At 43.6% G+C, this 12,089-nt stretch overlaps 2 protein-coding genes across 2 annotated transcripts; both read left to right on the top strand.

Annotated features, from left to right (window-relative positions):
• The first annotated feature begins 1,652 nt into the window (after positions 1–1,652).
• On the top strand, positions 1,653–2,579 carry LOC101781072. Its single transcript, XM_004965115.4, has 2 exons — positions 1,653–1,778; positions 2,082–2,579. The coding sequence occupies exons 1-2, from the start codon at positions 1,653–1,655 to the stop codon at positions 2,577–2,579; spliced, it is 624 nt and encodes a 207-aa protein (XP_004965172.2).
• Positions 2,580–5,459: 2,880 nt separating this feature from the next.
• On the top strand, positions 5,460–9,449 carry LOC101780670 (signal recognition particle 9 kDa protein). Its single transcript, XM_004965114.4, has 4 exons — positions 5,460–5,692; positions 5,801–5,869; positions 8,982–9,075; positions 9,178–9,449. Exons 1-4 carry the CDS (start codon positions 5,621–5,623, stop codon positions 9,252–9,254), a joined length of 312 nt encoding a protein of 103 aa, XP_004965171.1. The 5' UTR covers positions 5,460–5,620; the 3' UTR covers positions 9,255–9,449.
• Positions 9,450–12,089: the final 2,640 nt, after the last annotated feature.

The raw sequence follows: 12,089 nt of genomic DNA, 5'->3' as shown, positions 1-12,089 counted from the left end.
ACTTATACCAAAAATTTCCTTGAAATGCAATTAATTAAATAAATATAGCAAATAAATCAAAAAATATACCAAATTTTAACATGGAGTACCACATGTTGTATGTGGGGAGTAGAAAAAATTTTGTGGTGAAAAGAGGAAAAAAATTATTTTTTTGCCGAGTGTAAAAAAAAAACACTCGGCAAACCCCCTCTTTGCCGAGTGTCTTTTTTGACACTCGGCAAACCCCCCTCTTTGCCGAGTATTTTTTTTGACACTCGGCAAACCCCCCTCTTTGCCGAGTGTTTTTTATTTGACACTCGGCAAAGCCCCGATTTGCCGAGTGTTTTTTATTTGCCGAGTGTTTTTGGCTTGACACTCGGCGAAGAGCTTGTTTGCCGAGTGCTCGAAAAAAAACACTCGGCAAAAAAAATGCACTCGGCAATTTCTAGCTTTCCCGTAGTGTAACTTATTGAAAATATTTTCCAAAGTCATGACTCAAAATTTCAGAAAGAGAATGAAAATTGTTGCCCAACGCAAGCACAAGTGATACCTTTCATGCGAGTAGAACTAATCATAATGGCCTCTTCAATAGACTAGCTGTGCCGACGAAGTTCATCACCCACCACTGGAAAATTGATCATTGGTTCTAACCCATAGTACCGGTTTGTTTTTGACCCAATACTTAATATGAGCATTAGTATCGGGTCTACCCAGGAGCCCCCCATGACCTCCTTAGTACCGGGTGGAGCTAAAGGATCTCCCCCGCCTTATCCGTCCATCCCCCGGCCCGTACCCGCACCCTCCTCACCCGTCTCCCTCCCTCCCTTATCCGTCTCCCTCCCTCTCTCCCTCCCTCCCTCCCTCTCTCACTCTTCCATCCGGGCAAGGAGCGGCAGCGGGGGCCGGGTGGGAGGGGGGTAGGGGCCGGGCGGAGGGGCACACGGTGGGCGACGGGAGGGCGGTGGCGGGGGTCGAGCGGGAGGGCGACGTGGGTGGCGGGATGGCAGCGGCCGGGCAAGGAGCAGCAACGGGGGCCGGGTGGGAGGGGCGCGCGGCGGGTGGCGGGAGGGCGCGGGAGGGGTGGCGAGGGCCGGGCTCGGGCTGACGGGGCTCAGGCAGGTGATTTTTTTAATACCCCTTTAGTACTAGTTATTTCACCTAGTACTAAGGGCCCCCATTTAGTACTGAAGTAGCAATACCGATTGCACAACCAGTACTAAAGGGGGGTTCCCAACCAGTACAGAAGGCCATTTCCCTAGTAGTGACCATGGATTTATAACATGCTCTCATGCACATATGGTTCATGCATTCCTTGCCTGCTGCAGTCCCTTCTTTCTTCAGCAAGTAAAAGCTTGCCACTTAATTGTTCAAAATACATCAACGGCCATTGAAAAGATCGATGGAACCAAAACAGCAGCGTTACCATCCATTAACACTCATGCAAAAGCTTATACATAGCTAGCAAGCCAATGCAGGCAACGCATCATGTTTGTGTTGTCATTATACGCGTGTCAATCATGCAGTTTTCACGTGGCCATGGTCGGCCACACACGTGCCTCGTCCGTTTGATTAGCCTGCGCAGGCCTCACCCTCACCTCTTCTTATAACACCCAACGCCCATGGCCAAACAACTCCCACCTGCACAAGATAGACAATAGGACCAGATAGCTACTATGGTGTTCATGGCGCAACACAGGGAGGTCACTACTGAGACTAGCGAGGCCATGGGACAATGGTTCCATCACATCGCACCCAAGCCCATGCCGCCGCCGCCTCCACCGATGCCTATTAGCGCTAAGGTAAGTAGCATCCAATGGCAACCGCAGAATCGTAGCCGGCAAGACTATCTCGTGCCATCTCTGGTGTTAAATAGGGAGAGGGACATGATATCTTACCCTCCACCTCCAATCTGGTGGGCCATTGACGATATTGAGGCACCCACGGTGACGAGGAGATGGTGAATGCCTGAGATTTTTCTTCCAAGTTATGAAGAGCATCTCCAGAGAATTTCCCTTGAGGGGTCTTTCGCTTCACCATGGGCATCGTCACCGTATGCAGAGCGGTTGTTTCCGATAGAGCACGACTTGATTTCGAAGTTGCAGGTGCCTAAGGTCATCAAGCCCCATCCCAGTCGCCCCAAGAACACCACCATCTACATCGATTATAGCAACATCGATGAAGTGGTTGTGTCTAAGAAGACACCGCGGGAAGTGGAAGCTGAGCTGGAGGTACCTAACACACTCCCAGCCATCATATCAGGTGGCAACAATAACCGTGCCCACCTAATGAATGACGCATACAAGGAGATGGTGGGGCAACCACTATGCCAGTGGCTCGACTCGCTGCCTGGGGCTGATGCGTCGAGGAGGATTAACGGTAAGGTGGTCCTTTACGCGCAAAAGTACAGCACCGTGTCATACATGCCAAGTACCAGGTGTGTCTTTCCTTGCACCACAAATATATCATGGGAGGATGGGGATGCCACCACCTCGCTCATTGTGCCTTGTGCCGTTGAGCACCTGACCAGTAGCCCCAATGAATATTGCTTCATCCGGAGGTTTGACTCCAGGAAAGCATCCATCATGTACTCCATCGCATGATAATTAGACTACTGTAACCATCCATGCTTCCATCGCATGCATGGGTTGTTGTGATGTTGATCGATGGAAGCTATCAGGCTAAATGTGTACAAGTTGTTGGTTGCATGTCACTAAAGTTAATAATGTGTGTGCATGTATTTGGAATTTCATGCTAATTGTGAGCAAGGTCGTAATTTTGTGACAAATCATTATTTCCACCTCACAAAAATTTGGGCATTATAATTTGCATGTCATAAAAATATTTATACCAATTCAATCCCCCTACCAAAGCGACCATCATTGCCCTCACCACTACTAATCAATCCTTTTTAGCTCCCTTGCCCCTATCACGAACGCACCGGTCGTCTCATACGGTCACACCACTCGAGGTCTCCGACGGTCCCACCATGTCATCACTCTGCCCCACCTCCAGGTTCTACTACTGAGGCAGCCCACCTCCCTGTATCTCTTGCTCTAAGAATGCATGGCGCAATTCTCTCGCCTGAAAGCCAAAACCCTAACCGCGCTGCATTCACACTTTGTTCACACTAGCTGACTAAAATCTTTTCCATTAATTTTCAGATGCCTATAGTATAGGAGACGTGCTAATATTTTAATAATACCTCACACAAAACTACATTTCCAATAAAAAACTATTTTGGTCACGCCAAGCTATGTGAGACTCGTAACTAAGCCAAACCGGCATGACCAAAATGGCACGATGAGCAGTGAGCTAGTCTCTCAGTCACGCCAACAAACATGCCAAGCTGCTTGCTAGCTTGTTGTAGAAGTGTAAAAAATGAAGTTCACTTAAGCAATATTTGGTTCCATGTGTTTAATTAGCTAATAATACTTCCTCATTCCAAAAAAATAATATTTTAGGATTCAAATTTTGTCAAAAAGGATGATATCATGGGATTTAAAGCTTGTGCATGCATAATATGGCACGCTAATCTTATGCATGCATGATTAAATGAAAATAGATTCCCTCCATCTAAGGGTACATGTGTCTTTTCAATCCACCCCTAAAATCCCAGGTGCATGGATTGTGACTCAAGTCGTCCAAGGCCTAGGATGATATTTTCCCTAGGAACTTAGGTAGTGACTGTCAAGTGTCAAGGCTGTTGTGTGGATTGTTGACGCGCACAGTTTTTACTGTTCTCTAAGTATTGGTGCGGTGGCTCTGTAAATGTCGCTAGGCATCATTTGGCTAAAAGGGACCAAATTGTTTGGTTATGTATCTCGTTGTGAGTAGTTTGCATCTGTTATTTTAGGTTTTGCAGTCAAAAGCTCGGAGCTATGATCAATATGTTTTGTTCTTATGTTAATGCTAGAGCTCCTTATTTTTAAACTAAAATGTATTAAGTTGTACGACCAAAATAATGAACACAATAATATCTGAAATTAATGTTCCAAAAATTTTATTTTAATAAAAAAAATTCTTACTTGCGGAGCTCTCCAGGTAACAGCTCCGTACAATCTAGTCTAGGCGTTCAACAAGCGTAGCTCAGCTAGTGAGGTTTTTTGTGGTGGAAGCTGTCCACCCGAGTTCAAAGTCATCGACTTGGCAAGAGTGCTTGTATTTTTTGAATGTATTCCAAGATTTAACCGGCGTTATTCTTTCAATGGTAGACGACATGCCTATCGACAGCGAGGCACCTGTGGTGATTTTTTCAATCTTAAGTTATGCTAGTTTAATCTCTCTGAGGTATACTGGTAGGATTGTATGCATACATGTGAGCGTGTGCATGTGTACTATGTTTTGAAAAAATAATAAAAAGAATATCCTCGCAACAAAAAAGGCATTCAACAAAGATGCTGGTTACCCCTTCCCAAATGAAGAGCAAAATTCGAAACGAAAATCCAATTCTACTATGGTCGGAAGGACCAGGACGGACCTACGTTCACGCCTCACTGGCTATTGGTCTCAAACGAATTCGACACCAAATAGATTTAGGATTGCAATGAAAATAATACTCTTTCAATTGGAAAAGTGCTCCTCTTTTATAGTGATTGTTGGCCTACTTTACATTCCAAAATACCCTTACTCAACCACTACATTCTTGGAATATGTCGTACTTAAAGGTTATTAAAGTACACGTGTACAAATTGAACTTCTCCATGTGTTCACGTTTCTTGTGCCACCCATGAGTTAACCTCGAGACTTCCTCCACAACATGTGGCGAACACGCACCCTCAAGGCATCAACTTTGCACCGCCTTGAGGAAAGCGCTTAACCTCGAGTAGTTCTGTTCCATGTTCGTTCCTGGGTAGAAAACAAAGGGGAAATGGTGCTCGGAATTGCACCTGAACACACGAGGGTTAGCTCATGAAGGATTAGCCGGGCCTGTTGTATTTCTTTACCCTCGAAGCTTTGAAAGAGTTGAGAAGATGCGAGGGTTCGAGGTTTGATCCGAGGGATGCCTCCGTATTTCTACGAACGTGCGAGGTTGAGGAGTTCCGTTACCCTCGCACTATAACTTGTGAGGTTACGGCTTGAGGTCTACGAGCCACGTTCGAGGGTAATAACTTTTGAGTTAACAACTTTTTGGTGATCCCAAACAAGAGCACGGACCCTCACTCGAATTTTTGAGACAACGAAGATCAACAAATTTTCACCATGGTTAAGACACGTAAGTTTAGCTTCCTTTGAAGTGTGCCCCCTCTCGGATTTCTAGCTGGGTCCGCAAGGACCGTTAATAATGTGATAAGCTGAATGTTGTTAAGTTTGTAATGTTTCGTGGAGGTGTGCTGCATTGCATTGTGATGCTTCGTCGAGGGGCCGTTCGCGCGTGCGGTGCTCCGCTACGCAGATTGGGCCGAGCCATTGGTCTTGGGCCTGCTCGAGAAACACGGGCCCGTTGTGTTCTTCTATCTCTGAGCGCTCTCTCTCTGTTCGCATCGCGCTGCGCAGAGACACCGCCTGAGACCTGAGCTGCAGATCCCTTTTGGTAGCCCATCGAGAAGATCAGAAGACGGTCGAGCAAGTTTTGTTCAGCACCCCCGACCACGCCACCCCCCACACAGCGCCGGCGCCGCCTCCGCCCCTCACCGCCGCAGCGATGGTGTACGTGGATTCGTGGGACGAGTTCGTGGAGCGGTCCGTGCAGCTCTTCCGCGCCGACCCCAGCGCCGTACGCCGCCGCGACCCCCGATCCTCTCGCCTCCGCCCCTGAATCCTCTCTCGCTTCGTTGCGTGTGTCCGATCTAACCTAACCTCTTTGTGCGCGTGTCCTCTGCAGACCCGCTATGTGGTGAAGTACCGGCACTGCGAGGGGAAGCTCGTGCTCAAGGTCACCGACGACCGCGAGGTACCGCGCGTGACCTTATTCACTATAAGATTTGCTTCTGTGCTGTTGGTTCGGGATATGACGGCTTGTAGGTTGTCTGTTGTAGATGCCAATAGCTAGCGAAGCCGTGCAGTTGTGCATATTTTAGCGGAATTGGGCTGATCAAGTGTTAGATTGACTTCCATTGGAGCAATCGTATTGTGTTTAATGAGGTCGTTTGTTGTGTTGATTGTTTGATGTGAAAGCTGATATACATAGCAGTATGTGACCTAAAATTCAGCATCCTGAAAGTGTGTTGGACCATTGGCAGCATCTATTTGAGGATAGGAAAGCCAAGAATAAGATAGACACCAATTGTTTGTCAAATGACTCAAATCAATCTGAGTGATTATTGGCATTAATCGAAGTTAGTTCTGAAAAGCAGTTACCAAATGCTGGCATGCATGGTTTTCCTTTTTACTTAAAAAATCATTATTATTAAGTCAATTGCTCTTACTTCGATATAGTTAGTTTTTGGATGGCCATGTATATGAACTGTTTTACTGATAGTTGGTTACTGAAGGGTGCTGTTTTATTGAGCTCAAACTTGAAAGGTGCTTATTCTATTGGGGGGCGCTGTGTTCTGCGCAGCTTTTACGCATTTTCCAGTAGAATAATGCAGGTCCTGTGTAGTAATGTGATTTCCGCGTCAGTTGCTCCACTATCCTGGAGTCTCCCTCTTCTGTATTTGCACGAATGCACTGCAATAAAAATGTCTCCATGTGCCATACGGTCGTGCAGCTGATTGCTCCCAGTATAAGCAAATTGTGCAAAGCTTACACATCACTGTTGGAACTATGTAGGCACAGGTTTCCAATTGCCTTTCGACAATAGATATCCTACAATAGATGATTGCTTGTTACAGTTCTGTAAGGAAATTTTGCTTCCAGGTTAAGTTTTTAATCGGATAGGTATTTTATTATAAACCTTCTTCAGCTAGAAGATATACTTTTTAAGTTGATGATGAAATAAAAAGTACCGAGTTTAGAGTGTCTTGAAATTATATATAAACATTATGTAATTTCAGGATATCACTTCACTTGCACAACCTTCAGAATGTGGCATCTGCTTCATCATTATTTACTTGAAAATAATAGAATCATCTTTGAAGGTTTACTGGATCATATTTACTTGCTTATCCTTGTGATCTCTGACTCAAATAAATTTTAAAACTAGGAGCTGTGTTAGTTTGCTGTGGCCTTGATCTCTTATGTATCGATAAATTGACGATGCTTGTAGCCAAATATTTGAGGGATTGAGTTAGGATTTTCTATTGGCTAGTGATTCTGCTTATATTAAACAAGATTAATCGCACTATGATGAAAAATTAGTAGCAACGTATATGCAAAGGCACTCAGAATATGGAATAGGAAAGTTCCTCAAATCTTGTTGCTGCTGCTGAGTTTACTCTTATATAAGTGCCTCTTCGTTTATGTGTTTCTGTTTATAATGTGTATGACTATTGCATTCTTAGTATTGCACCCAATTATATTTTTTATTGAGTAATTTTATGGTGGTACAACGTGTTATAATTCAAGCCTGGCTATAGTGATAATAGTTCATTAAAATATTATGCTTCAAGTTTGGAGTTACATTAGAATTAAAGTGAGGATAACTAGCCATGGAAATGTCACGCCATCAGTTTACAACTTTTATTCTTGATGGTTTTTGCCAGTTTTTTCTTGATCGCAGAGACTTATAATCTGCATGATTTTCGGTAAAGAATTCTTTATGAATAACTTTCGAGCAATGTATGACGACCAATAATCCTTGTGCTATTATCAATGTTACTTTATGCCTAACTAAAGAGTTTTGCTGCTCCTTAGCAAGTAGTTTTTGTGGTTGCTAATTTCATGTGGTAGCCATTGTTTCACATGATTAGTTTTCTTTTCATTTTTTTTCGAAAAATCCATTTAGATCTATACATTGTTTACTTTTGCATGCGTTACGTTTTATGGAGATGTGTTACATGTGAAGTTTGATAGGGTAATAGAATGTATTGATTTGAAAATATTATGTGGAATATGGTCTATGCTTTGCTATAACTCTTCCAGACAACATCAGGTCATTGCTCTTAATATCTCACTATAATCAGATCTAAATGATCTTGGATCGTCTACCTTTACAAATGTCTTTAGTGTTCAAATGTCCTAAAATCCCATTCATCTTTTGATAGTCGAATTAGTGGTGATTAGTTTGTTGAAATATGTTCCCATATGAAACAATATATGGTACATTCCAAATTCAATTGTTTAACTATGCAATTTCATTCATAGTTCGTATCACACATATAGATTGCTCTATTGTTAAAGCACTAATAAGACCACTTTAAAATTGTTCAAGTGGCACTGAAAACCCAGATGCCTTGTCATACTATCTTTTTAAACAATAGAATTTGGATGTCTTTTTTTTCCAGAATGATTTTTACGCCTCATGTTATCTCTCTGGCATGTGCTTAATTTATTTATTTTTAATAGCAAATGCAATGTACTCCTGCACTCCTATCTGATGTGTTTGATTTATCTTTTTAAACAATGGTTGTCACATGTTAAGATATACTGGTCCATCCATACAGAGTATCTAGTACACCTTTGCCCCCCAAATGTTTCCTTTTTTTTGAACTTCTCTTTCCCAACTTGCTTGGGACCAACAGGCTTTGTTGTTGTTGTTTTCTTCTAAAAAAAGATTATCCTTCCAGTTATCTCTTCTCTCGCGCATGGTCCAGTATGTTACATCAAAAGCACATATTTTGATCGACCAATACTGTTATGCATTGAGATAAGCTACTTGTTCAAGGCATTGCTTCAGTTAATATTGTTATCATTGCTTCAATTAGGTTTTGTTTTATGTTGGTTTGCATTTTCCACTGTAATGCAGATGCAGTTCGTAATGTGCTGTAATGATAGCCAGAACCTTAAATTTGCCATAGTAGTAGATCTTGCTTATTTATTGTTGGAACAAGTAGTGTATTCTAAGCTGATAAAAGTACCTAGTGATATAAGTATTACATCTTGCTTGTTAATCCTGCCATGCTGCATATTGTGTGAAGTTTGATTGATATTAAGCATCCCTGCTTTGCTTTTATTGCCCACAGTGCTTGAAGTTCAAGACAGATCAAGCTCAGGATGCAAAGAAGATGGAGAAGCTCAACAACATCTTTTTTGCTCTCATGACTCGTGGGCCTGATGGTATTATGCTTTGTTTTCTCCAGGGTTTACAATCACTGAAGACCAAATGCTGAATTTTATTTTTTTTCACTAATTCGGGTTCCTATTCTTTGGATCGTGCAGCTGATATCAGTGAGGTTTCAGGGAAGGAACAGGCAGAGCAACAGCAATCAAAGAAAGGGCGGGGCAGGAGGCAGTGATGCCTGGCTTGCTCCTGATTGCTTTCAGAAAATTCACAACTGGGATGGTTGGATTGCCGTTTAATTAACTCTTGTACCTGAAGGAATTTTGGAAGATCTTGGACATTTTCCAGTACAGAACCAGGAACATATACTGAATGCACTGTCATGAATTCATGATCCAGAAATACTCAGTCCTTGACATCTTTTTTTGCACCTGTGGTGTTTGTCTTGTTTTTGGTGGAGGAATATGACTAGGTAATCTGCTTGATCTTATCTTGTATGCTGCATGTGGCAGACGGCGTTTTGCAGGGCATACTGGTATGGCAGTTAGCGTGACAACGGGGAGCAGTGCGCACATGCATCCCTGGCAACTTTAAAGCCGGTGAAAACTGTTGCTTTGCTGCGCGTCGTCTGTCGTCGAGTCAGATGTGCTCGAGCGTGCTAACTGTTGTTTGTCTGTTATCTTGTTCTCCACCGCAGCGGGATTGCAGTATCAGGGTACCATGGTCGATCTGCGATCTGCAGATTCGTATATGGGCTTAAAATGTTACCGTGTACTTCCTCTCCCTCTGTCCTAAATTATATAGTAGATTCATATGTTTTATTATGTATTTAGATATTTTTTTAGATTCATAAGTTTTGTTATGTATTTAGATATATCATATATCTAGATGCATAATAATGCATACGCATCTAGAAAAGTCAAAATGACCTATAATTTGGAATAAAGAAAGTAGTTGTCACAGGTCTAGGTCACTTGTTTGTTGGTGTTTGAGCATTGGGTTTCACGGGTCCCCGTGGGATGGTGGGATACTCGTATTCTAGGTCTTTATTACGGTGATGGATTGTTTTAATAGATGTTTGAGATCTGGAAAGGGAAATGAGATGATGGCAGCCTCAGAGACACGATAACCCTTAATAAGTTGTAGTTCTTAGGGGGTGTTTGGATACACCTATTAAAGTTTAGCACCTGTCACATCGGATATTTGGATGTTAATTAGGAGTATTAAACATATGCTAATTACAAAACTAATTGCACAGATGGAGTCTAATTCGCGAGACGAATCTATTAAGTCTAATTAGTTTATGATTTGACAATGTGGTGCTACAGTAACCATTTGCTAATGACGGATTAATTAGACTTAATAGATTCGTCTCGCGAATTAGCACAGGATTCTGCAATTAGTTTTATAATTAGCTCATGTTTAGTCCTCCTAATTAGCATTTGAACATCCGATGTGACACTTATAAAGTTTAACATCGAGTATCAAACATCTGCTAATTAACTAGCGGAGGACTCGAGGGGTTTCATGGGTTCTGCTCTAACTAGAAAGAACACGGCAGGCAACCCAAAGTCCCAAACAGCGGGTCAGATTCCTGGGACACTGGGCGAAAGGAGCTGACAAAGATTCACATCCTTTGACGGTCTCCGTGCTCTCCCTGACATTGCTGGTCAAACCGTTGCTTTGGGAATCTTTTCAGCGGATGGAAGCTTTTTGGTAGTGGCCTGTGGCCGTGCGGAAAGGCTCGCAGCTCGCAGGGAGCCTTTTAGTTTGCACGGAGTGGCCAAGTCAGAAGTCAGAACTCATCATTTCGAAATGAACTGAATGTTTTGTTCAAAAAGAAAAAGGACTAAGATGGTCAAACAGAAGGAATGGCATATGCCAGATTTTAGCACACTATCAAATGGTGGTGAAAACTGATCAAAGTAGCCATACTCCACAAAGACGTGCATCACTCCCAAAAGTAGCGGATAAATCCAGGATATCGACTGTCCTACTTCCGGAGTCTCGCCGTTGATGATGATCGCAGCGATGCTCTTGCTCCCCGTCTAGCGCTCTCTTTCTGCCCGCTGTAAAGCGACAAGACGTGTGGTGAATCTTCCCAGTAATAAAAATCATGGCCGGAGTGGCAGCAGGGGCCATGCTCCAACGGTGCCCGGCAAAACCCACCGGTCTAACGAGCGCCACGCCCGTGCCACCTCCTATCTCCGTCCGGCCGGCCGGCAGGGGGCAGGCTTTCCGTGGCCGGCTCGGCAAGGTCTAGGTGTGTGTTTTTCAGCTGGCTCGTCCGGTCATCCCGTCCCATGCGCGCGTCCTCAAAAGCTTCCGTTCTGGCGTTCTCGCTGCTCTCTAGGCCGTTTTCACCGTTCGGCGTTGTACGTGCAAACCAAACCAGCACGGCTTTTGAGCGGGTGCCTGTCCGGCCCCGCCGTTCCTTCCTTTCGCTCCGGCGTAAACCCACACAAGTCCGCAACGGCCTCATTTACTACAGTGCCTCGGCTGGCCTGGCAGTCCCTTGCCAGGTGTGTGGCACCTTCTGGGCCTTGTTTAGTTACTCCAAAATTTCAACTTTAGCACTATATAAAAAGAAGATTCTTCATCACATCAAATTTACGGTACATGTATGGAGTACTGAATGTAGACGAAATTAAAAACTAATTGTACAGTTTTGTTGTACTTTGCGAGATGAATCTTTTAAGCCTAATTAGTCAATATTTGGACAATAATTTAAAAATACAAACGAAACGCTACAGTATACTACAGTACTGTCAGAGTGATTTTGGTTGTCCAAAATCGGGCAACTAAACAGGCTCTTGGAAGAGCCCGTTCTATTTGGCCTTGAAACACACTTTAGTAGTACCAATTATTTGTTTAATTATGAAAAGGAGGGAGGCCTGCCACGGCCAGAGCTGCATGGAGAAATTTCGTCAGGTACTTAGAGAGGATTGTGAGCTGCACGATCTTGGTTTTGTGGGGGATGCTTTCACTTGGAGGAACCATCACCATGTTGCTACCAGATACACAAAAGAAAGACTCGATAGGGCAGTGGCTAATGGTGCATGGAGGGCTC

This window comes from Setaria italica, chromosome IV, assembly GCF_000263155.2.
Source record: "Setaria italica strain Yugu1 chromosome IV, Setaria_italica_v2.0, whole genome shotgun sequence".
NCBI classification, from domain to species: Eukaryota; Viridiplantae; Streptophyta; class Magnoliopsida; order Poales; family Poaceae; genus Setaria; species Setaria italica.
Note: the sequence above shows the minus strand (reverse complement) of the source record. Positions and strands in the feature narration are given on the sequence as shown.

What these genes read in the sequence shown, in the direction of transcription:
- LOC101781072 (XM_004965115.4), top strand. Translation starts at nt 1,653, where the DNA reads ATGGTGTTCATGGCGCAACACAGGGAGGTCACTACTGAGACTAGCGAG. An exon ending in CGATGCCTATTAGCGCTAAG is followed by an intron (nt 1,779 to 2,081) that starts GTAAGTAGCATC and finishes TCGAAGTTGCAG; the next exon opens with GTGCCTAAGGTCATCAAGCC.
- LOC101780670 (XM_004965114.4), top strand. Translation starts at nt 5,621, where the DNA reads ATGGTGTACGTGGATTCGTGGGACGAGTTCGTGGAGCGGTCCGTGCAG. An exon ending in TCCGCGCCGACCCCAGCGCC is followed by an intron (nt 5,693 to 5,800) that starts GTACGCCGCCGC and finishes TGTCCTCTGCAG; the next exon opens with ACCCGCTATGTGGTGAAGTA. An exon ending in CATGACTCGTGGGCCTGATG is followed by an intron (nt 9,076 to 9,177) that starts GTATTATGCTTT and finishes TGGATCGTGCAG; the next exon opens with CTGATATCAGTGAGGTTTCA.